The sequence below is a fragment of the Narcine bancroftii genome, chromosome 4 (genome assembly GCF_036971445.1).
Source record: "Narcine bancroftii isolate sNarBan1 chromosome 4, sNarBan1.hap1, whole genome shotgun sequence".
Taxonomy (NCBI): domain Eukaryota; kingdom Metazoa; phylum Chordata; class Chondrichthyes; order Torpediniformes; family Narcinidae; genus Narcine; species Narcine bancroftii.
Genome location: NC_091472.1, coordinates 76398850 through 76425795, shown reverse-complemented (window position 1 = coordinate 76425795; position 26946 = coordinate 76398850). Strand labels below are relative to the sequence as shown.

The 26946-nt window shown below is 42.6% G+C and overlaps 1 protein-coding gene across 4 annotated transcripts in view; it reads right to left on the bottom strand.

The window, feature by feature from the left end:
• The window catches only part of commd1 (copper metabolism (Murr1) domain containing 1), a 158163-nt gene that overhangs the window by 63856 nt on the left and 67361 nt on the right, over positions 1-26946 (bottom strand). For all 4 annotated transcript variants that reach the window (XM_069931668.1, XM_069931667.1, XM_069931670.1 and 1 more), the window contains exon 2: positions 3582-3863. In XM_069931668.1, coding sequence (XP_069787769.1) covers positions 3582-3863 — 282 coding nt within the window. The remainder of the gene's footprint in view (positions 1-3581; positions 3864-26946) is intronic.

The window sequence follows — 26946 nt, the reverse complement described above, 5'->3', positions numbered from 1 at the left end:
CTCAATGACTACGTCCAGTGGCATTAACTTCTACTGTGATGAAATGCTTCAAGAGGTTGGTCATGACCAGAATTAACACATACCAAAGTAAATATTTGGACCCACTACAATTCGCCTATCATCTCAATCGATGCAATATCACTGGCTCTCCACACTAGCTCCGGATCACCTCGAAAACAGCAATTTATATATACGGCTGCTCTTCATAGACTCAGCCTTCAATACCATTATTCCCTCACTGCTGGTCAAGAAGCTACAAACTTTAGGCCTCTGTACCCTACTCTGCAACAGGATCCTTGACTTTCTCATCAGAAGACCACTGTCATTATGAATTGGAAACGTCTCCCCCTCATTGACTATCAACACAGACGCACCCCAAGGATGTGTGCTTTGCCCACTGCTCTACTCATTATACACCCATAACTGTGTGGCCAGACACAATTCCAATGCCATCTCCAAGTTTGCCGATGACACCACAGCTGTCGGCAGAATCACAAACTGCAATGACAAAGTGTACAGGAGGGAGATAGATCAGCTCGTTGAATGGTGTAACGACAACAACCTTGCACTGAACGTCAGCAAAACCAAGGAGATGATTGTGATCTTCAGGAGGAAGTCCGGAAACACAACCCAGTCCTCATCCGGGGCTCCCTCAGTTGTGCAGAGGGTCAAGAACTTCAAATTCCTAGGTGTCAACATCTCCATGATGTTAAAATCACAAAGAAGGCTCATCAGCAGTTATACTTTCTGAGGTGTCTGAGATTTAGTATGTCACCAAAGACTCCCGTAAACTACACCAGGTGTACTGTGGTGAGCATTCTGGTTGGTTGCATCACTGTCTGGTATGGAGGTGCCAACTCTCAGTTCAAGAATAAACTCTAAAGGTTTGTTAACTTGGCCTGAAACATCACAGGCACCAGACTTCACTCCATCGAGAACATCTACACAAAGCAGCATCTATCCTGAAAGAGCCCAACCACCCAGCCCATGCCCTCTTCACTCTGCTACCATCGGGAATAAGGTACAGGAGCCTAAACACGAGCACTCAATGGTACCAGGACTGCTTCTTCCCCACTGCCATCAGATTCCTGAATAATCAATGAATCAAAAACACTGCCTTACTTTTCATGCACTTTTATTGTTATTATTATTTTAATTTATTTTTTATACTAATGTCATAAGAAGCTTATAATATGTATGTTTGCACCATGATGCTGCCACAAAACAATAAATCCTGATTCTGATGCCATCCTGGTTGGAGAATGTCCTGACAGGTGTTGCCCCTCCAATTTATGGGTGGCTTTGGTTTGGCAGTGCATGAGGCCATGGTCAGTCATGCCGGTACAGGAGTGAGGAGCAGAATTGAAATAGTTAACCACTGGGGGTGATCCCTGTCATTGATGGCATCAGAGCGAAGATGCTCAGTCTGCGTCCAGTCTCTCCTATGTAGAAAACAGAAGCACCAGATGCAGAGGATGATGCTGAAGAGTCACAAGTGAAGAAACACTTCACTTGAAAGGTCGGTTTGGGGCCCCAATTGGTGGTGAGAGAGGTAGAGTGAGTGCAAGTATGGCACATCCTGCAGTTTCGGGGGAAGGTGCCAAGGGGGCAATTAGTGGGAAGGGATGAATTAGTAGGAGTCATGGAGGGAGCAGTCCTACAGAAGAAGTAGGGGAGGAAAGGGAAAGATGCATCTGGTTGTGGGATCATGTTGAGGGTGACAGAAATTGCAGAGGATATTATGTTGGATATAGAGGCTCGTGGGGTGGAGAGGGCACGTGCAGATTTGTAGAAAGTGGAGGTGATGCAGGTAAGGGCTCAATTAATGGTGGTAGAGGGCCAGCCACATTTTTTGAAGGAGGACAACATTTATGATGATCTGGACTTAGAAGACCTCTTCTTGGGAACAGAGGCGATAGAGACTGAGCAATTGAGAGAAAGGAATAGAATCCCTACAGGGAATTGGGTGTGAAGAAGTGTTTGAGGTAGTTGTGGGAGTTGGTAGGTTTGTCGAATGTGTCTGTTGAAAGTTTGTTTCCCAACATGGAGACAAAAAGATCAAGAAAGGAAAGAGTGTGCCGGAAATGGACACGTGAACATGAGGTCAGGGTGAAAGTTAGCAGCAAAGTGAATAAAGTTGACAAGTTCAATATGGGTGCACAAGGCAGCACCAATGAAGTCTTTAATGTAGCAGAGGAAGAGTTGAGGAGCAGAGGAAGAATTAAGGATCATTGCATTTTCCAACCAATATCTGGGATCCTCCAACTCTGCCTGTAAAATGTCTCAATGTTTAGACACTCCATCATATTCATCTTCCCAAAATGCCTACTTGTTACACTCACTTTCCTGTATAAAGATGCTCCTTCAAAGATAGCTTACAACTGACAAGCTTTTACTATCGGACATTGAAATCTCCCATTTTATCTTTTAAACTGTTTATTCTTAATGTAGGTATTTTTGTTAGACATTGTAAGAGTGTGTCTCAGTCAACTGGAAAATTTGCATATCTGGCATCCACGATCCCCGTAGGTATACGATACTGAGAATTTTATTGTAATTTGATATTTTGATACTGATAAGCATTGTTGAAAATATTAACAAATTTGGAAAATTTTTAAATACAAAAGGGAAATTGAGATATTGAATTGATCTTGAGCTTGAATAGTGGAGTAAGCTCAAGGGGCCATATGGTCTCATCAGTGGCACCCAGGGTATGTGCCCTAGTTGCCATACCTTGGATACATCTATGGGTCTCCTCCAATTTGTACTTCCTAAAGTCTGCAAGGGGGAATGTAAGAATAAAAGCCTCGGTTAAGTGGCACCCTAGGGTAAGCACTGACACCCCTAATTGTTTTTTAAAAATCCACAAAAAACTGCTCCATACCAACCATGTTGCCCAACAAATGATACGAGCAGCCAATGAGGTACTGTCATAGGGCGGCCAGTGGGGGCTGGGGCGGGCTGTGACAGCCCGTCAGCCATCTGCTAACAGCCCGCCCTGCTGGCCACATGGCCTCCGGCACCTCACCGGGCTGCTCCAGTCTTTGGGGCCACTCATTGGTGCCAGTGGCTTAATGTGGGATCAGTCGGCAAAATGGCCATCTTCCATACCCATCACCCCGAAAGTAGTTGGAACTGCTCTGCATTTCCCGGGATGGCGCTAGCACTGGCAGAGTGGTTCCAGCTGCGGGGGCCACAATGAGCTGTTACCAGGTGTTGCTTGCATGCTGCAACGGCCCTGAAGCTTCCCGATGAGATGCTGACCCAGAGTTCGCTTCAAGGAGCTCAAGTGAATGGAATCTGTTTTGGGCTAGCCCAACTAGGGACTCTGATATTGGGCAGGTGAGCTCAGATATTGAGTGGGCAAGGTGAGGACAGTGGGGCCCGGGGTATATGTCCTAATTGCAAAACCTTAGATACGCTTATGGGTCTCTTCCAATTTGTACTTTCTAAAATCTGCAAGGGGGAAGGCAAGAATAAAGGCCCAGGTAGTAACTTCTACCACATATTTCCAGCAATGAATGATAGATTCAGTTAACTATTACCTGTGGCATCATCCATAATGCAAGCTCCATCCTTACCTGATCATTCTTTCCAAGTTCTAACTCCACAAGAGCAACTGGTGTGTTAATTTGATCCAAGTGTCTGGACTGAGTCTTCAAGTCAACTCTCCAACTGAAATTTCTCAAGCAGTTTTCCCACTTGCTCTGATTAATAAGGCATTCACGAATTTTAACTTTATGACTTTTCCAAAATTTGGTTAAAACTGCAGCCTGCTCTGATGTAATTCCTTTTTGTTTCCTCGTCTGTGCTGTTAAGAAGGCTTCCAGCTGGTTGAAGTCCATGTCTGCAGATGTTATTGACTGTCAAAATAAACACTCATATTAGACCACCTCTCACTCATCGTATATCAAAATCTTTTATTCAAGATATTTAACTATGACCATGCATGATTAGAGAATAATAAACCTCAACCATATCGAAGTGATTTGAGTTGAATGATACCAATGTACTTTTCAGAACATTTTCACAAAAGAATATTATGATTAAGAGCGAGAATCATTCATTGAGTCGTTCATGCCCACTCCATCTTAAGATCTTGACTGATCTTATACCACAGCTCCATTTTCAAACATTGGGATCATGATTCTATCCATCTCTGTTCAGAATGAATTCAATGATTATGCTTCCAAAACTATTTTCAGTAGGGAATTCCAAACTTTCACCACCCTCAGAGTTGAAAGATTTGCCCTTGGTTCAGTCCCAAACCGCTTACATTTCTTCCCCTTAAACTGTGTTTCCAAGTTTTAGACTCCTCACTTTGAGGAAATATCCTTTTTTTGGGTAATATTTTATTTATCATTTTAAATATATTTAACAATCAAACCAAAAATATCAAGAGAACCCATCCTTCCACACTTCCTATACGTCCTAAACAGAGAAAGAACAAAGAAAAAGAAACAAAAAAAAGCATCCCATTGTCAGTGCATAGAGTAAAACATATGGACACATGATAATACCATATTGTTAAAATCTTTAGAGGTCTACTGACTAACCAGTAGTGATCGTAACCCTATATTGGCACCAGTGAGGTATCTATATGCTCTAAATAAGGCTGCCAGATTTTTTAGGAAGGTGTTATATCCCTTCCTGAGATTGTCTGTGATCTTTTCAATTGGGATGCAGCTATTCATCTCCAAAGACCACCTATCCATGAGAAGATGGGAGTCAGATTTCCATGTTACTGCTGTGCACTTCTTGGCCACAGGAAATAACCTTCTTAACCTCACAACCCTTTAAGAAGTTGGAAAGATCTGTAGAGATACCCTTCCATTGTTCAAAACTTGTATAGTTCCAGTTTACTCACTCTTTCCTTCACCATCTACAATCTTCACTAACCTCTCTATTCTCAAAAGATCTTTTCTTAGATAAGAATGCCAAAATGGTGCAGTCTCACCACTGGCCCATAAAAATGAAGCAGAAAAAATTTATTCCTGCTCTCAAATCGTCAATGTAAGAAAGGTCAACATGTTATACATCTTTCTGATTATGAAATGGGTGTAAGAGAAGATTTTCCCCAGGATGTTACCAGAGAAGGATAAACTGGAGTGGGCAAGTTTATTTTCTTTCAGTGGTTGAAGACTGTAGAAGAATGGGATAGCAATTGGAATTCAGAAAATTATTAGGGCCACAGATAAGATAGCGATAAACCTTTCCACTGAGTAGAGAAAGTCAACATTCAGAGAGCATTGGTGAAGACAAAGCAAGAACATTTAGAAATAATTTCTTTTCACAGTTGAGATCTGGAAACTACTGTCCAAGGGGCGTTGGAGGCACGTGTCACAACATTTTGATAAAACAGTATTTGATATGGCATGTTGCAGACAGCTTTGGAGCAGTGCTGTAAAATGAAATCTGCATAGATATATGATTGATGGCTTACACCACCACAAAGGGCTAAAGGGCCTGTTTCCATGCTGTACGACTATGGTTCAAAACTACATGCAAAAGGGTTCACTGTGTTGGGATTGGCTTTTTGCACCAGTGGGTTGCCATATATACACTGTCAAGAGATGCAGCAGATCAGTGTTGACCTCAGGGATCATATGATAATAAAGGCTTGTCATGGTTACACCCCATGAAACATGGTGTCAAAAGTGAAAGCTGAACAAGAGTGGACTGTTTCCATGTTTGAAAGTGTTATTGAAAGTGCTTGAGATTAGGACATGAGGAACAATTGCTCAGGTGGACAGTTTTGTAAGTTTGAAATTATGTATTTTGATGACAAAGTAACCTGCTAAGGCCTGGCCACGCTCCCGCAGAGAAGTGGGGTTAGCATAATGAGTAAGTAGCCACTGAAGCCTTTTTTTTAACCTATGTGTGCTTGCACTTGGCCAATTTCTTTTGTCGGAAAAGTACACTAATGCTATAGTTTTTGATGGATAGTCGCCGATTTCTGAAGACAAAGGAGTGCTGATTGATAAGCCATGACATCTGCACATTTTCATGGAAATGAAAGGGGATTCGAGAGGAAATTGTAAATTTTTCCAGTCCTAGTATGAGAACTATGAAATAGCAACAGAGCTAGACAATAAGCCAGTTAATATTAGAGTAGCTACTTTGTTATCTCTCATGGGGAAAGTGTGCTACAGAGTTTACACTACACTAGACACGAGAAGTGAAGAACAAAGGAAAAGTGCAGAAATACTCAAGAAATTGAAGGAACATTTTGAACCTGCTACGAATGTCATATATGAGTGGTACGCATTCAACACTTAGGACTTGCATGAAAATGAAACTATAGATCAATACGTGACAGACCTGAGGAAACTGGCAGAGTCTTGCGAGTTTGGAATGCTGAAAGAAGATTTAATGAGAGACAGGATTATGCTCTGCACAGAAGATCCAGCTGTGAGAGCTCAGGTATTGAAGGAGGATAAGCTTACACTGCAGAAAGCAATTCACGTGTAGAAGTCATGAAAGAGCAACTTAAGAGCATAGAGGGCTCAGTGAGTAAGACAGAGATAGTTCATGCAGTGAATAATTATGGAAGACCACAAAGTATAGTGGGGGAAACCAGAGCAAAGCCAGCTTGTCGCAGAAAGGAGACAAAAGACAGAGGTCAAAATATCAATGCTATGGTGGACATCATCAGAGAGAGAAGCCTGTCCAACATGGGGTAAACAGTGTGCAAAATGTAAAAAGAACAATCATTTTGTCAGAAATTGTCTGTCTAAAGTCTTAAACAGTGAAGTTCATGGTGCCAGAAGACCAAACCGACAATGACAGTGATGAATTGTTATACACTGGAGCTTGGGAGCAGAGGTGGATTGTCCAAGAAGATGTGACAGCAGACAAATCCCACTATCAACCATTAAAGTGTCAGATGGACTCTGGAGCCACTTGCACTGTCATGAATTTTGTAGACATGTGTGAGGTGATGCAAAATGGAGATCCAGACATATAAACACTCGAGGTCAAGCTGAGGCCATATGGTGGAGAGCTGATACAACCTCAAGGGCAACAGGATTTGTACATATATTGCAATGGCACACAAATGCAAGGTAAGATTCCAGGTAGTGGATCCTGGTCACCCTACTTTGCTTTCTGCATAAGCAAGTGAGTGTCTTGGACTAGTCACATGCAATGTACTACAACAAGTCCATGTTACAGAGATGCAAAAAAGTCCGTTCACTAGAGAAGAAAATCTTATGAGATTACAAGGATGTATTCACTGGATTTGGTTACCTCACTGGTGAATACCATTTGGAGGTTGATGAGAGTGTCAAGCCTGTTCAGCACCTACCTCGAAGAGTGCCAGCAGCTCTCAAGACCAGCCTGAAAGAGAAAAATCAAAGAGCTAGAGAACAAGGGAGTCCTAATAGAAAGTCATTACTCCTACTGAATGGATCAGTAGTACAGTTGCTGTGAGGAAACCTGGTAAGTTTAGGGTATGCCTAGATCCGAAAGACCTCAATCAGGCACTCAGAAGGCCAGCTTTAGAAGAAATTCTACCCCAGCTCACCAAAGCAAAGGTGTTCATGATCCTTGCTGCTAAGGACAGACACTGGCAGATAAAAATTGGATGAGAGCAGTAGCTACCTGACAACTCTTTGGACACCATTTGGATGCTATAGAAGGTTGTGCATCCAATTTGTCATCTCCACTGCTCCTGAGGAGTATCAATGGAGACAGCATGTAGTAACAGGACTTTCCAGATGTTGAGGCTACAGTTGATGATCTCTTGGTGTATAGATGTGGTGATACACTGGATGAAGCCATTGGCGATCATGACAAGAACCTCATCGGAGTGCTAGAAGGAGCACATCAGGTGAAGCTGAAGAAGAACAAGATGGAGCTCAGGACGACTGAAGTGAAGTACATAGGCCATGTACTTACTGCAGAAGGACTTTGTCCAGATCCTGAGAAGGTCTGAGCTGTACTAGAGTTGAAACAACCTTCAGATGTCAAGGTCGTTCAGCACTTGGTAGGATTTGTGAACCATCTTGAAGTTCTTGCCCAATCTGTTGTTAGAGTGTGAACCACTGAAAAAGCTGATGGAGAAGGATGTGAAATGGCTATGGGACACAAGTCAAGGTTTAAACTAATGTGGCAGGGGAATGGGACCAAGTCCAGAGAGTCAGAGGGGTGTAAAATGAGAATAGAAGCAAAAGGTAGCAAGGTGAGAAGCATTAGTGGCAGGCAAGTAAAAGCAGGGGGAAAATCAAAAAGAGCTATTTATTTACATAGTAATAGTAAAAGGGATAAGAGTGTGGCTAAAGAAAGGCTGAAGGCTTTGTGTCTCAATGCAAAGAGCATTTGTAATAAAGTGGACGAAGTGAATGTGGAGATAGCTATTAATAACTATGATATAGTTGGGATCACAGAGACGTGGCTTCGGGGGAACGTGATTAGGAGCTCGACATTCAGGAGGGATAGACAGAATGGAAAAGGAGGTGGAGTAGCCTTGTTGGTTAGGGAAGAGGTGAATGCCATAGAAAGGAAGGAGATCAGTGTGGAGAATGTGGAATCCATATGGGTAGAGCTGCGAAACACAAAGTAGCAGAAGACGCAAGTGAGAATAGTGCACAGGCCACCTAACAGTAGCAGTGAGGTTAGTGAAGGTGTCATGAAGGAAAATGGTAATGCATGCAACAAAGGGACGGCAGCTGTAATGGGTGACTTTAATCTACATGTAGATTGGGTGAACCAAATTGGTAAGGGTAAGGTTGAAGAAGATTTCTTAGAATGTATGCAGGATTGTTTTCTAAATCAGCATGTTGAGGAACCGACGAGGGAACAAGCCATTATAGACTGGGTATTGAGTAATGGAGAAGGGTTAATTAGCAATCTTGTTGTGAGGAATCCCTTGACCACAATATGGTGGAATTCTTCATTAGGATGGAATTCTTCATTAGGATGGAATTCTTCATTAGGATGGAATTCTTCATTAGGATGGAATTCTTCATTAGGATGGAATTCTTCATTAGGATGGAATGTGACAGAGTTGATACAGATACAAAGGTTTTGAACTTGAAGAGAGGTAACTTTGATGGTATGAGATGTGAATTGGCTAAAATAGATTGGCAAATGGTACTTAAAGGACTAACGGTAGAAATGCAATGGCAATCGTTTAAGGATAGCTTGGAGCAAGTGCAGAAAATGTACATCCCAGTTTGTACAAAGAATAAATCGAGGAGGGTAGCGCATCCGTGGCTAACAAGAGAGATCCGAGAGAGTGTCAAATCTAAAGAAGGAGCTTACAAATTAGCCAAAAAGAATGATATCCCTGATGATTGGGAGAAATTCAGAGTTCTGCAGAGGAGGACAAAAGGATTAATTAGGAAAGGTAAAAGGAATTATGAGAGGAAGCTGGCAGGGAACATAAAAAATGACTGTAAAAGCTTTTATAGATACATTAAGAGAAAAAAGTTTGTTAAGACAAATGTGGATCTGTTGCAGACAGAAACAGATGAGTTGATCATGGGGAACTGTATGGCAGACTGTTTGAATTACTATTTTAGTTCTGTCTTCACTAAGGAAGACATAACTAATCTACAGGAAATTATTGAGGATCGGGGATCTATTGTGATGGAGGGACTAAAGGAAATAATTGTAAGTCGAGAAGTTGTATTAGTTAAATTGCATGGATTAAAGGTGGATAAATCCCCGGGGCCGGATAATTTGCATCCAAGAGTGCTGAAGGAAGTAGCCAAGGAAATAGTGGATGTGTTGGTGATAATGTTTCAATCCTCTTTGGTTAATGAATTAGTTCCTGAGGATTGGAGGGTAGCCAACGTAACCCCACTCTTTAAGAAAGGAGGGAGAGAGAAATCGGGAAACTACAGACCAGTTAGCCTGACATCAGTAGTAGGGAAGGTGCTAGAATCGGTTATTAAAGATCCAATTGCAATTCATTTGGAAAGTAGTGGTATCATCGCACAGATTCAGCATGGTTTTGTGAAGGGGAAATTATCTCTGACGAATCTAATAGAGTTTTTTGAGGATGTAACCAGTAGAGTGGATAGGGGAGAACCAGTGAATGTGGTATATCTGGACTTTTGTAAGGCGTTTGATAAGGTTCCACACAGAAGACTAGCATATAAACTTAAAGAGCATGGCATAGGAGGTATGGTATTAAGGTGGATAGAGATTTGGTTGAGGGACAGGAGCAAAGAGTAGGAATAAATGGGTTCTTTTCAGAATGGCAGCTAGTGACTAGTGGGGTACCGCAGTTGTTTACGATATATATCAATGACTTAGATGTGGGAATAGACAGCAGTTTCTCGAAATTTGCAGACGATACAAAGTTAGGTGGCAGGGTTAGCTGTGTGGAGGATGCTAGGAGAGTGCAGGGTGATTTGGACAACTTAGGCAAGTGGGCCAGGATGTGGCAGATGCAGTTTAATGTGGGTAAATGAGAGGTTATCTACTTTGGAGGTAAGAACAAAAAGAGGATTATTATTTAAATGGTATCTGTTTAGGAAAAGGGGAGATGCAGCGAGACTTGGGTGTTGCTGTGCATCAGTCGTTGAAAGTGGGCGTGCAGGTGGTGAGGAGTGCAAATGGTATGTTGGTGTTCATAGCGAGAGGATTTGAGTACAGGAGTAAGGAGATCCTGCTGCAGCTGTACAGGGCCTTGGTGAGACCACACCTGGAGTACTGCGTTCAGTTTTGGTCGCTTTATCTGAGGAAGGATATCCTTGCCTTGGAGGGGGTGCAGAGAAGGTTCACTAGGCTGATACCGGGGATGGAGGAACTCACATATGATGAAAGGTTGGATAGACTAAGTTTGTATTCTCTGGAATTTAGAAGATTGAGAGGGGATCTTATAGAAACATAAAATTCTTAAGGGAAAAACCAGAACCGGTGGCCGTAGTTTAAGGATAAGGGGGAATTTTTTTAGGACTGAGATGAGGGAAAATTTCTTCTCTCAGAGACTGGTAAATGTGTGGAATTCTTTGCCACAGGAAGTAGTTGAAGCCGATTCCCTGTCAATATTTGAGTTTAGGTTAGATTTGGCCCTTGTGGCCAAGGGGATTAGGGGGTTTGGGGAGAAGGCAGGAACCGAGCTGGTATTGATCAGCCATGATCATAATGAATGGCAGTGTAGGCTTGAAGGGCCAAATGTCCTACTCCTACACCCATTTTCTATGTTTCTAAGAGTCAGCCTACAACCACATCAAGCACCTAGTCACCACTGCACCAGTGTTGAAGTACTATAATATACATGATGAAGTGATGCTAAAATGTGATGCCAGTGAAATAGGCCTCAGAGCAACTTTATGCAATGCTCTCAACCAGTTGCATTTGCATCAAGGGCGTTAACCAATGCAGAGAGAAACAATGCCCAGATAGAAAAGGAATGTCTGCCAATTGTTTTTGCGTGTGAACACTTCAACCAAAGAGATCACTGTGGAAACAGACCACAAACTGCTGCAAGCCATCTTCATGAACCCTCCACTAGCAACACCCAAAAGCCTGCAAAGGATGTTGTTAAAGTTACAGAAGTAAAACCTGGATGTGAAGTACAAACAAGGAAAGCTCATGAGCAAAGCAGACACGTTATTGAGGTCAGTTCTATCACTGAAGAAAGCAGAAGATGGCACAGATTATGAGATCTTTGTCATGAGAGAGCACAGCAAAATGATGAGAGAAATCAAGGAAATATACCCAGCTTTGATGCTTAAGCTGACTGATAAGAGACTTTAGCAAATGAAAGAAATGACTGAAAGAGATGAAGCAATATGTACACAAAGATGTGGTGAAGAAATGTTGGCCAGATACAGTCAATGACACACTGGTCGCCATACAGGTATTGGATGTATAGGAATGAGATTACAACCCATGATGGCATACTCTGCAAGAATATGAGAGTCACAGTCCCTTAGCAGATAAGAAGAGAGATGGTGTAACGTGTCCATGCAAGCCACCAAGGAATCGAGTCAAGTCTGAGGAAGGCTCGAGACATCATGTTCTGGCCCAGCAGGAGTCATGAGATAAGAGATAGCATCAGGTTGTGCAGTGCTTGTAACTAGTTTCAAGCCCAGCAAGCAAAGGAACACCCCCAGACTCATGCAATCCGACAGACCATGGATGAAAGTAGGAACAGATCTATTCACACTGGGAGTAGATGAGATGGAGTCAACTTCAAGTGTAGACATGATTGTGTGTCTCAAATCACATTTCAGCCGCTATGATATCCTGGATGAATTAGTGAGTGATAACGGATCACAATTCACCAGTGATGAGTTTCAGTGCTTCATGGTTGAGTGGAAAATACAATACACATCAACACCTCATCAAGGCAGAGTCAGCTGTGAAGATTGCCAAAACAATCATGAAGAAATGTGCTCATTCAGGAACAGATGTGCACAAGACGATCCTCGAATAAAGAAATATTCCGACAGAAGGAATGCACAGCACTCTAGTGCAAAGATTAATGATCTCCAACACTTGCCCATTGAGGCCCCACTCATGCTGGGGGCCCCTGGGGACAGCTACTGCTGCCACCGGGGGCCAGAGGTCCATTGTGCTGCTGCCGGCGCCAGGAGCCAGAGGTCTGCTACTGTCACCACCACAAGCCCGATGTCCCCGGTCAGTTCGTATCTGAAAATTTTTTTCCCCCCCAGAGAAATTAGGATTTTAGATATCCTCATTTATCCAAAAATTTTTAAAATTCAGATAACGGAGGATTTCAGAGAATCCGATTTCGGATAATCGGAGTGGTACTGTACATGTTTGTGTTCATATATTGATGTATAACTGGAAAAGATGCAAGCCAATTAGCAAATCACTTTTGGTTTTGAAAAAAAAAATGGAGATGTTGAGATTAGGCTTTTCAGACCAGTGGCTTGCCATACATACATTATAATAAGATGCAGTATACCAGTATTGACTTCAGGGGTCACAATATGATAATAAAGGCTCATCATGGTTACACCACATAAAACGTACAGAATCTGTGCCATTTGCAGCCTCTCTCAATGGCAAATTTCTACTGTTTACGATAGTCCTCCAATGGTATCAAAAAATCATGAACTATTTACCCATTGTTTGTACACGAATTATTCCTAACATCATCCTTTTGTCACTGATGAAAAAGTTGTTGTTAATGTTCAATATTCTGAAAATATACAAAATTGAGCGGCATGTCAAGCAAATGCAGGCCCTCAGGTTAAAAAAAAAGCCTCAACAATCTTACTCACAAAATTATACAAACATAAAAACAATTCTCTTCACAATCAAGGTTCCAATTTTCCTTTGCAGTAGGCCACCAGCATTTCTGAGTCATGCATCTTTGGATCTCATTTACAAGCCAAGGTTTATTTCAGAGAGAGAAAGCAGTGTGCATCAATGCCAGATTTACACTTCTCAGGATATCCCTCTGAATCCAACATGAGTGTGCTTCCACTAAATTTCCATGGATTCAGGAGGTGATGGCACGCCTGATGTAAAATCCACATATGATAACAAGTGTGGCTGGAGAGCAATAACACAGGATTTGTTTTTTGCATTTTGTATATCCTTGGCCCCAGCCTACACCTGCTTCCAGAGAAATTCTTAATGTCTGGTGCCTCACAGTATGCTTCCCTGCCAGGTTGAATGGACTTCATCTCAAGATTCATGAGGATGATGGGTTTTTTTTCCCCAAGGAGGCTTCAAAGGGACAAGTATTTTCACCATCCTCAGTTGTAAAAGAACTTTGTGCTTATTTTCAGTCTAATCAGATACATGGGTAATGTGATCTGCCTGTCTGTGCCAGTTAAGCATGATTAAAGCTGTTGAAAACCTTAGCTTGGAGAGAATACAGATACCTTTTTGACAGTTGGATCTGGACAATTTAGGTTGGTAGGTTCCATTATTGTCACAATACAACAATTAGAATGTTACAAACATGAAATTCTTTAACTTTGTCTATGGTAAGAAAGTCAGAGAGTCGCCACTTTGTCAAGCGTCCCTCTAAGGGGCTTTTAAGAGGCAATGCTGGTAATATCTCAGCAGTCCAAAGGTGCTCACTGTCAATGGTCCATGTCACCAACTCTATACCTTAACAAAATATGAAAAATATCCAAAAATATTCAATGGAAATTAGTAGCTGAGAATTCTTACAAGGACTTTCCCTGTGGCAGACAGCAGTAAGTCATAGACGTAATGACTGCATGATTAACCCATCTCTTTCACTGAAAATGGTCACAATTATTTCCGGTTTCTCAGATTTTTTTTTATATATGTTGCCAATCTAGGATAGTGACAAGATTATAGCAGTTCATGAGCTCAAGAAACTTGGGTCAGTGGTGCCATTGACAACTCCAAAGAATCTCTGCAATTGAAGTAGACTATTCCGACTCATAGTTGCACCTTTCCAGCATGCCCTTTTCAACTCAAGCAAAGTCAAAATAGACAAAATTAAGAGGTTTGTTTTCTTGCCGCATTCAGGGCACCAACTCTACCCCAGCCTCACCCATACTTATTTCTCAAAAATGTTGTGTACTACATTCTGCATAAAGTTGCCTATGTGCATTTTCCACTCAAGTCATCACTAAGTCTTGATTGGAGAAACATAAGGGAGGAAATGGAACCCTGCCATCCACAATATCATTTGTTGAATAAGAATTTAGCCAACATAAAGGTAAACTATAACCAGCAACACAGCATTTCAAAGTAGGAAAATATATTTTATAATTTAATACGGTTGACACATGTAGTCTCTGGAAGGCATCCGAAAATATATACCAAGGAGCATCTTACATTCTTGAAGAACAGCTTATATATTTAACTAACGGCATTTGGAAAGACAAGGACTGATTTGGGATGTTGGCATGATTTTATGCATGAGAAATAAGAGTCTCATGGACTTGATTGAACTTTGAATTGTCCAAAATTGAGGAAGGCAGGATGGTAGGTGTTGTCTCTAAGGACTTTGGCATGGCCATTGACAAATCCCATATGGTGGGCTGGTCTGGAAGGTCACATGTCACAGGGTGAAACAGCCAAATGGAAATAGAATTGGCTTGATGGTAAGAGACAGAAGGTGGTAGCAGAGGATTGTTACTCAGTTTGGAGGCCTGTGACCAATGGTGTGGGTCCACAATTGTTTGCCTTTTATATTAACAACTTGGATGGCTAATAAGCTTGCAGATGCCACTGAAATTGGTGGTATAGGGTTAAACAGGAAAGTCTGCAGACAGATTGCAGTGCAATACACAAAAGTGCTAGAAAAACTCAGCAGGTCTTGCAGCATTTATTAGAAATAAAGGGTAACTAATGTTTTGGGCCTGAGCTCTGTCAAGGTAGAAGCAAAAAGCAGCAGGCATCTGAAAAAAAAGTGGGAGGACGAAAGGAGGAGGGAGGAAAGGGTAGGGGAAGGAATACAGCTGAGCAAGCAAGAGATCATAGGGGAGGATAGAAGAGAAAAAAAGCTGAGAAGTGAGAGAAGGGAGGGAAGGAGGCATAGGAAAAGAGAGAGACCCAAGGAAGGGTTTTAAGAGAAATTGGAGGTTGATGTTAAAGCCATCATGTTGGAGAGTGCCCAGATGGACTAATAGGTGCTGTTCCTCCATATGCAGGTAGCCTTGGCTTGGTAGTGCATGACACCATGGATGGGCATGTTTGTGTGGGAATGGTGTGTGGAATTAATCACACACATCTCCCCCCTCTCCACTTCCCTCAAGGACCACTCTTGCCAGAACCAAGTCGTCCACTCATCCTTTCTCACAAACCACCCTCTCGGTACCAACCGCTGTGACTGTAAGAAATGCAATCTTTGTGCCCACACCACCTCCTCACCATTATCTGGGGCCCCAAACATTTCTTTCAAAGGTAGCAACATTTCACTTGTGAATCCGCAGGGGTTGTCTACTGCATCCTGTGCTCCTGTTGTGATTTCCTCAATATCAGATAGACTAGAGAGACATTGAGAGACTGTATCACTGAGCATCCTCACTCTGTCCACCGCCAGTACTTAATTGTTGTTGTATAAGAAAACGCAACAAAATTTTAAAAAACTGTGGTACTCATAATACAACATACAAGATCATATAAAACAATAAAAACAGGAAAGAAAAAAAAAACAGCATTAAAACAATACAAAATACAAATACACTCATTGGAAGAGTTTCATTCTTGAATGGCCTTAGGATAGAAACTGTTCGCCCATGATTTAATGGACCTATATCGTCCATCTAAGGGCAATAGGTCAAACAAATGATAGCCCAGGTGATTAGAATCCTTAAGAATATTAGCTGCCTTCCCGATACAGCGAGATCAAAATAAATCCTCCAAAGAGGACAAGGAATACTCAATGATCTTGAGCTGTACTGATAACCCTCTTATCTGCTTCTGTACAGCTGGCAAACCACACAGGAATGCAATACATCAGCATGCTTTCATCTTCAAGGAATTCAATACCAGATTAGTTTCTGCGCACCACACTGACATTTTATGGACTTCATCCCTATAGGCTCATTCATCTTCCATTGAAATGAGCCCAACTACAGTTGTGTTATCCGCAAATTTTATGATAGAGAAATACTCGGAGACAGTCATAAGTATAAAGAGAAAACAACACTGGGCTCAAAACACAGCCCTGCAGGGAACCAATGCTAAGTGTGATAGTAAGGGAATAATGAGCACCTATTTTTACAGTCTGGGAACGGTTTGTTAAGAAGCCCTTGATCCACAGACAAATCGATCTGGAAAATCCTAAGTCAGCAAGTTTACCAACCAGTCTGCCTAGAATAACTGTATTAAAAGCAGAACTAAAGTCGATAAAAAGCAACCTCACATAGCATCCCTGTTGTTCTAAGTGGGTCAATGCTAAGAGAAGAAGTGGCAATAGCATCCACAGTAGATCTATTAGCCCTGTAAGCAAACTGGAATGGATCAAATGTGGATGGGAGACTGGCTTTAATGTGCTGCAAAATCAGCCTCTCAAATACTTCATAATAACTGGTATTAAAGCAGAGACTTCCAGTAGCCAACCATTTTAATTCCACACACCATTCTCACATTTGACATGTCTATTCATAGCCTCATGCACTGTTAAACCGAGGTTACCCGCAGATTGGAGGCACTCTTCAACCAGACATTATTAGCATCGGCATCTCTAGTTTCCCTTAAACCCCTCCCCTGAGTCTCTCTCCTTCCTTATCTTTCTGCCTCTTTTCCTGCAGCTCCCTATCCCATTACCTTTCCTCTCCATTCTGAGAGCTACCCCATTCTCGATCACAGATGTCATGACTAAAACATTGTTTACCCTTTACTTCCGATAGATCCCACGTAACCTGCTGAGTTCCTCCAGTACTTTGGTGGTATAGTGAACAATGAAAAATATCTGAGATTACCACAGGATCAAGATGAATTGGGAAATTTGGCCAAAGGAGTACCAGATAGAATTTAACTGGATCAAGTGCAAGGGAATGCATTTTGATAGGTTAAACCAGGCAAGATTTGCAGGATGAAAGCCGTGGGGAGTATTGTAGAACAGAGTTTGGAGATACAAGAACTTTGTCTGATGAAGACAGGGTGGTGAAAAAGGAAGTGACATCAGCATGTCACTTTTACATGCCTGCCTGCCATCAGTCAGTGCATTGAGTCCAGGAGGAGGGAGTTGGTGAGACTGAACTTTGAGTACTATGCATGGTTTTGGTCAACCAGCTGTAAGAAAGTAAATAATAATTTTAAAAACTTGTACAAATTGTATTACATGCCATTATTATAAAAACTTGAAGATTTAAAATGGATGACTCTACCTATAACATTAATAGGATGGGTCAACTGTATAAAAATAAATATAATTCCAAAAATTCAGTATCTTTTTCAATCTCTATCTATATTACTACCACAAAAAAATTTTTCAAGAATTAAATAAAAATGTCAGGAAATTTCTTTGGAAAGGTAAAATGCCAATAGTTTCTATAGAAAGATTAGCATGGAAATATGAATTGGGAGGTTTACAACTCCCTAATTTTAAGTATTATTATCAAGCAGCTCAATTGAGATTTCTTGTTTCTCTTTTTGAAGCAGTTCAAAAACCAGCATGGGTCAAAATAGAAATATATAAAATTGGAGAGAAATGAGCAGAAGAATTTATATATATATGAACGGAATTCAAAATTATTAACTGGGGATAAAGAGTCACTACTGTTGAAACATTTGATTATTGTTTGGAACAAAAGACGAAATTGGAAATATATTGCCTAAGATGCCTTTGACCAAAAACCAGCTTATAACTTTTTCAAAGGATAATCAGTTTTTAACTATCTGGTCACATGGATTGCACCGAGTAGCCATGCTTGCAGTCCAGGCTGCAAGAAGGAGAGCGTCTCGGAGCCAGGGAGCCAGACAAGGGCAGGAAGGAGTCGGACCAGGTTTCAGTTACAGATGGATCTGTGGGTTCAAACCACCTGCTGCCTTGCATGTTTTGCCTCTTCAGGCAAAGGCTAGGAGAAGATAACTCTGACTTCAAATCCCCGGGCTCGGCTCGCCCAGCCATCAGTACCTGGAAAGGGCCCCAGCTATAGGCAAATAGCACATCAGTCTTGCAGCAGGGGCTGGCAGCTATGACAGTTTCCCTAGCGGTCTGCAGCAGCAAACTCGGTGGGCAAAGGATCCGTAAGGACAACGGCCAGCAAGTATGGTCTTGGAACAAACCACTGCGGGGCAATCCCACGTCACTCTGGCTGTTGTGCCTCGCACTCCACCAGGCCCAGTGATGTGGGACCCAGAGGGAGGCATTTGTTCTGGGCAAGCATTCGCCTCCAAGTCCTTGCCCCAGCACATGGTGCCTAAAGCTCCATGGAATATAGAACAAAAGTTCTGTGAGGACAGAAGACCTACACGGCACGGTGTTCATCTTCGCTTGCGAAGGAATGAGCCATGATGATGATGATAATGAACTATCTGGTTTAGTAAGGGGATCAAAAATATTGAAAATTGTTATGACCAAGGACAATTAAAGTCATTTTGAACAACTGAGGAATAAATATGGAATACTTTGTTCTCTTATTTTCAATTGAGGGCATATTTAAGAAGTAACTTAGGTTTAGAAATGTGATTACTCATTTGTAGCAAGGTGTAAATTTTTATTAGGAAAGAAAATACCAAAAAATTTACTTCTACAATATATATATCTTTTATTGCAAAAAGGAACCATTAAATAAGGAGTGCAAAATCTAGACAGAAATGGGAGTTGGATTTGAATAATACAATTGATGAGCAAAGATGGTTAGATCTTTGTCAGGATAGTATGAGAAATACTATTACAATTTTGATTGTAAATAAAAAAACTCATTATATTGAACCAATCAGTTATATTTTACACCACAGAGACTGAAGAGAACAAAATCAAATCAATGCTTTAGGTGAAGAGAGAGGTACTTTTTTTGCATTCAACTTGGTCATGTCCTCAGGTAGAAGGAACAAGACCAAACTAAAACTGTCAATATATCAAATTAAATTTGTTAAAATAGCATTGACAGTAGCAAGGAAAAGTATTGCAGTGACATGGAAATCGGACTTGTATACAGATATGGGAAGATGGAATGAAAAAATCCAAAGCTGTATTCCTTTAGAGAAAATTACAAACAATTTGCAAAATAAATTCCCAACATTTATGCAAATTTGGAGCCCAAATATGCAAATTTTGGGTAAAAAAAAAAAATGTAGAAATGTTCCTCTAGCCTCAAGTCCTGTGTTAATCTTCCTAAAAATGAAAATGTTCTCATAAAATTTGTTGGCAGGCAATACTCCGGGTAATCCAAAATACAACAGTATTTTTTTAATACTATATTTATTTTTTTTATATGCATATATTATTCTTTTAGAAGGGGAGGAGGGTTAAGGGGTTGGGAGAGGGAGGTGTTATAACCATCATATAATGAATTAAACTTTATAGTTTGCATTTGTAGTGGGCCGAGCAACCATGCAGAGGCTTGCCGAGGAAATGTGCACTGGTAGCTTGGAGAGGAACAGGGCCTCGAACAAGAAACAATTTGTACATCTATCTGCTAAGGCCACCATTTCGTGCATGAGCTCGCCCTGGCAAGGCAAAAACGACACCTCTCCTACATTTCTGAGTACACAACAGACATTCACCACGTCACAAGCAAATCCAATTTGGTGACCGACACACTGTCCAGACCAGACATCGCTGCTACCTCAGGAGGGCTCGAGGTTGCTCAAGTAGCCAAAGACCAAGCACAGGATGTGGACATTCAGGCCTACTGGACCACTATCACCAGCCTGAAAGTTAGCAATTTCTGTCCTTCACCAGGGAGCCCAACTTTACTGTGCAAAATAGCCATGTTTCCCCAGACCCATCCAATCCACGACCTGGCGACGGCAGGTGTTCAACCAAATACAAGGTCTGTCACATCCTTCCACAAGGTCCATGGTCCGCCTGCTGTCCTGCTCCCCATGATCCAAGGTATGCAGTATTTATTCACAATAATTGACCATTTTACCCGCTGGCCGTAAGTAATATCCCTGCCCACGTGACACAGAGACTTGTGCCAGAGCTTTCTCGTCCACTTGGGTCACACATCACCTTAGACCAAGGGGCCCAGTTCACGTCCACGCAATGAGCCAACCTAGCCAAGTTCTGTGGCAGCCAGTTACACCACACCATGGCTGACTGATCTCAGGCAAACGGCCTCGTTGAATGTTTCCACACGCACACCATGGCTGACTGATCTCAGGCAAACGGCCTCGTTGAATTTTCCACCGCCATCTGAAAGCAGCCCTAAAAGCTCGACTACAAGGTCCTAATTGGATGGAAGAACTCCCATGGGTACTGTTAGAAATTCGCACAGCACCAAAAGAAGACCTACCAATGTCATCAGCCGAGATGGTGTACGGTTCCCCACTTAACATCCCAGGAGGTGTTCACTTTAACACTCCCAGCCCACAACCCAGTGCCCCAGACGTCCTCCAGCGATTGAGGGAATAAGCAGGTAGACAGAAACCTCCGCCACCTTCCCGACACAGCTCTCCACCCTGCCACAAACTGGCAAATCTGCAGTCCACCGTATTAGTTTTCATGTGGAGAGGACAGCAAGGTACACCCCTACAAAGGCCCATTGCAAGGTGTCATTTTCACCTTGGACATTGGCAGGCAGCAGGACAGGTTTACCATTGACCACCTCAAGGCAGCGCATCTGGACTCAAACTAGCCCGCTCCAGGTCAGACATAGAGGCAGCCTGCCCAAGTACAGTACGGTAGCTTGCTTAAAGGGTGGCAATTATTCTTTGGTGGGGGGGGGTGGGGAGATGGTGGTGTAGCAGGCCAAGCCACCACGCAGTTAGACCTGCCAAATCGCTGCCTCCCTTCCCTTCTGAGGAGAAGCCCACATTGGTGGCATATGTTGCCTGGGAGACAGTGCTGCTTCCATGTTGCGTGCTGCTGGACGGGGATTGATGCTGCTACATGCTGATGTCACTTCCTAAGGCCAGCGCGCGTCTCACAGGAAGTGGGCGGTCTCCTCAAGCAGTGTGAATAATTCAAAATAAAGTTCAGTTACTGGTTCACCTCGTTCCGTGGAAATATCTCTCATTTTGATCGTACTGCCGTTAGCAGACACTACAAATACTTATTTTATTGTACACTAATTATTAATTACATGTATGGAAACACATTTAAATAAAATATTCTTTAAAAAACATAAAAAATTGTGAGATAGTTTTGGGACTAGGAGGCTTGAATTATTAAGAGGCTACAGCGTTAGGCAGTGTGGTTGGGGGTGGGGGGGGGTTAGGCTCGGGGGAAGGAAGGAACCTAATAGAGGTTTATGAAATTATGAGGGGCATAGATCAGGTAAATCGTCATTGCCTTTTTTCTAAGGCATAGAAGCCTAAAATTGAAGGGCACAGATTTAAAAAGGATAAAGATTCAAAAAGGGACCTGAAGGGCACCTTCTTCACACACAGGGTGGAGAGGGTTTATGGAATGAGGTGTCATAGAAAGTGGTAGAAGTGAGGCAACTGAAATATATATATTTAGACAGGTACATGGATAGGAATGCTTTAAGGGATATGAACTGAATGCTTTAAAATTGGACTCACAGAATGTCAAGGTGATCTGTAAAGTTCTTTGATTCAAATCTCTGTTCAGACACAAGTGGCACTGAAATTCCAAGATATATACCAAATAACAATTATAGCATAGAAAAAGGCCAGTTCTGCCCTTCAAGTCCATGCCAAACACTCTCTCCCAGCTAATCCCATTAACTCACACCAAGCCCATAACCTTCCATACCTCTCTCATCCATATCCTGATACAACTTTTCTTTAAATATTAAAAGGTCACAAGAGAAAAGGCACAAATTGTATTCAGTACAGAATTCTAGGTCATTACTCAGAGATTAAACAAATTTGCCACAAATTAATTGTCCTTTTCTACCCCAAAGAAAATAAAGCAAGAAACTTCAGTCTTTGGTCTAGTTATCATGCAACTGATCGCAATTTTCACACACTAGTTCTTCGTTAATTTAGTAACAGTAAAAATCTATGCATATAAAGCATTTGGATACATTGCACTTTAACAAATATCAAGATTTTTTTTCAAAGAAATTGCAGGCACATGTTTTTGTAAAATCAATATAAGTATTTGAAGCAAGTGAAAAGTCAGGAGTCTTACCTTTCCAAAATCAAAGTGAAAGAACCTCTATAAGTTTGCCTGGTTTGAAAGTAGAGTTTAAATTAATGGTTGGAATGATCCACCCAAAGGACAATAATTTAATCTGAATCCTTGAGAATTACATTAGGGTTCATTTTACAATTAAACTTACCCTCAGAAATGCTGATGTAATTTGAAGTAGCACAGACTTATTATTCTTCGCAATGTACATTAGTTCACCAACGTGAGATCCCATCCACACATGCACAATCATTACAACTGTTGACTTGTGAAGAGCAGCACATGTTTTTGGCACAGGAGCAAAAGCGCTGAATCAGTGGAGAATCATAGCCGAGCGAACCCAAAAAAGCACTAAATTAATGGGCCTGCAGGAGCAGAGCCCCGAGGGAGATCGCAGGAGTGTGATCCACAAAATGGAATCAAACCCCTGAACAAGCCCTCCGGAGAAGGAGAGGAACAGTAAAAATTCCGGGTCTGCCAGTGGGGGTTCCCAGGACCCGATGAGGGGAGGCCCTGGTGTCACCCTCTGGAGGCAGAGGTGTACCAGAAAAAGTCTGGGACAACCGGCAGGAGGTTCCCAGGTCCCGATGAAAAGGCAAGGCGACAAGATTATGAGGAGGAAGGCCTCCAAGCAGAGCCCCCGTAGCACTTCCTTAGTACCTAAAATCTAGCAGCCCTGCTGGGGTGCAGTATCCCAGCTGAGGAGCAGCAAGGTCGATCTACCTCCATTGGGGGTGGGATCAAGCAGCAGTGGCCTACCTTTGTTTAAGGTGGGGCCTGAGGCTGGGTGCACTGACCTAGCTTTATTGAAGTTGAGGTTTACAAATGTTACAGCAATGCCAATCTACCTCTGCTGGGGGTGAGATCTAACTTCACTGAAGGAGGGGTCCGTCTGGCTGCACTGACCTGGCTTTGTGGAAGTCGGGGCCTCAGAAAGCAAACAGTGATACCATTATGCCGCTGCATGAGACGATTAGAACTCAGTACATCAAGTGGCAGTGAAGGGGAGTACCCCGCACAAGAGCAAGTTTGACCTGAGCCAAACTTAACACGCCATCTAGCAAAGGCACCCATTCAACGGGCGAGAATAACCAGAAAAAGCCCGAAGAAGGGCATGGTGTCTGCATGACAGGCACCTGCTCAATTGGGGCCTGAGAGCAAGGCCTGTCAGACAGCAGAGGCCTCGACCAGCGACAAAATTGTAAGTCATCTGGACAAATTGGAAGAACTGGTGACGGCCATTTGAGCAGATTTCCTATGCCATCAGAGCAGGGGGAGGACATTTATGATTATACATGGGAAGATGATGAAGGGCCGGTTGGTAATGGAGCCTGAATCACCCAAATCCCCATATACTGCTCAGGGCAATCAGGAGGAGAATATGCCAGCTATTGCCGTGAAGTTTGCAGTACTGAAGGGTATCAGCCAGCTACTAGAGGATAATATTGCAGGGTCTATAACAAATATGGTGTCAAATGCAAGAGGCAGTACTAGAAGAATCCATCAAGGAGTACCCCTGCCCTGTTGGAGGTGCCGATGGTAAACCCCACAATATGGGACAATTTGAAGGTCCTCACAAGGGCAAAAGACATGAAAATGCAAAGACTACAGGGGTCACTGGTTAAAGATATCATTATATTCACACAAATGCTCTCACACAATTTATTGGAGACCCAACAAGATGCTCTGGGGCTGTTATCCCATGCAAACTATGAACAATGCCTTCAGGAAGGAGCTGATCAATGTAAGACATGCTCGTTTGTGTAGACCATCTAACCCTGTAATAAAATTTCTATTTGGTAACGATCTCAGCAAACTGGTGAAAGATTTGAATGAGCAGCAGAAGGCAGCAGTTGGCATGGTCAGAGGTCTGAGAGCACAGGCAAGGGAACCTGTTACGTTTCACCCTTATCGCAGATATGTGGGAGAATTTAAGCAGGCTATCCGAGGCAGTTTCTTGCTCCAAGAAGCTGCAGTCAGCAGATCATTTTTAGAGCAACGCCCTCCATGGAGACAGTGGCAGAAGAATTTTCCTGCTCAAAGTGCTTCGCGGAGGTGGGTCCAGCCTAGGCGGGTCGAGGAAGTGAACGCTACGCATTTACAGTAGAGTACTCTTGATAATTACAAGGCTTTAAAGGTTGGCAGTCGAGTAAAGCTATTCTATGATAGATGGTGTAATATTACCACTGATGCTTCTATTCAGCAGACAGTGAAGGGGTATAAAATAGATTTTGACCCACAGAAATCACCTCCAATAAGGAGGAAGTGTCTATTTACATATATGCACAGACCGCAACTGACGGAGGCTGGGCATGATGAGATCGTGGCTGAGGCTGGGCATGCCGAGATCGTGGCATTAAAAAGGAAAAATATTATTGAATGTTGTAGCCATGAAAAACATGAGTTTGTATCAAACATCTTCATGTGACCCAAAAGAAGTGGCAGCTCTAGTGATACTGGATCTATTGTATCTTAACGAATATGTCTTGTACAGGCATTTTAAAATGGATAACATATATTCTGTGTTGCCCATGTTATGCAAGGACTATTACATGGCCTCGATAGATTTGCAAGACGCATATTATTTGGTCGCAATCTGCCCACAGCACATGAAGTTCTTAAAATTTTCCTGGAAGAGAGAGCTATGGGGGTATAAGGCCTTGCCAAATGGGCTGAGCTCAGCACCCAGGACATTTACCAAGTTACTGAAGCCAGTGTTTGCCAAGCTCAGGAAAGAGGGGCACATGGTAATGGGTTACCTAGACGATACTCTTATCATGGACGGATCATTCGAGGAAACACAAAGGGCAGTAGCAGCCACGCCGTGATTATTAAGCCATGTGGGGTTTTTGAAACATCCCGAGAAATCAGTGTTGGTGCCTACCAAGAGGTTAAAAAACTTCAGCTTCATTATTGATACAGATGAGACTTACCCTGTCAGAGGATAAAGTGGCAGAGATCAGGACTGCCTGCAGAGGGCCCATGACAGAGTGTCGTCCCTCCATAAGGTGGGCAGGTTGATTGGGAAATTGGTGGGAGCTTTCCTGACAATACAACATGGCCCGCTAAATTATAGGTTCCTGGAAAGGGACACAATATCTGCTCTTAAGGCAGCTAGGGGTCATGTTAACAGGCCCATGAGGCTAACTAGTGAGGCCAGATCCAACCTGGAATGGTGGATCGACCATATCTCGCAGGCTTACGCGAGGATCGAGCTCTGAAAGGTGGACTTGGAGATCAGGTCAGATGCCAGTGGCGAAGATTGGGGAGCCACGAATCTAAAGGTCTCTACTGGGGACAGATGAATGGCCTCTAAATCAGGTATCAATTATTTGGAAATGCTAGAGAGGTTTTCTAGCACTAGTCTTTCTGTGCGAGGAAAGCTGAGTCATGTACTGCTGAGGTTAGATAAGATTCAGCTGTGGCCTACCTCAATAATATGGAAGGTCTTAAATCTCCTTCCTGTAACAGGTTAGCTATTGATACTTGGCGCTGGTGTATTCAGAGGAGCATTTGGGTTACTGCTGCCTATCCGCCATGTTGGATCAACGTACAGGCGGACCTAATGTCCAGGAAATTCAATGATAGCACTGAGTGGACTCTGGGTAAGAAATATTTTAAATGGCTATCAGACACCTTTGGCATGCCGGAGATCGATTTGTTTGCATCCAGGCTTAATGCCCAGGTTCCAAGATTTGTATCCTGGTTGCCGGATCCCCAAGCAGAGGCCTTTATCCTAGACTGGTCAAAATTTAACTTTTATGCGTTTCCCTCGTTCGCCTTGGTGGCGAAATTCCTGAATAAGATACAGGAGGACGGTGCCTTGGGATTGCTGGGAGTGCCTAATTGACCTTCCCAATGTTGGTTCCCCGTACTCCTTAGGCTTATGGTGGGGAGTCTGTTGATATTCACGAAAAGCAGAGATCTACTAATCCAACCAGTGTCAAAGATATCGCATCCATTGTCTCACTTAAGTCTGTTAGGTCACAGGATCGGAGAGCAAGGACCGACTTAAAATCTCTGCAGCCTAGAACTCAGGACATCCTGCGGGCATCTTGTCTACTCAGAAACAGAATGTGGGGAAATGGAAAAAGTACTATGAACAAATCGGACTGAATGAACAGTCAGTCTCTATTGGAGGCATACTGAATTTTCTTACCGATATGTTCTATGTGCAGGGGGCCAGCTACAGAACAGTGAATACAGCGAAGACTCTGTTGGCTGCTTTCTTGATGCTCGAGGACTCTGAGCATTAGATGATGAACGATCCCTTGATCAAAAGATTTATGAAAGGAGTGTTCCACTTGCAT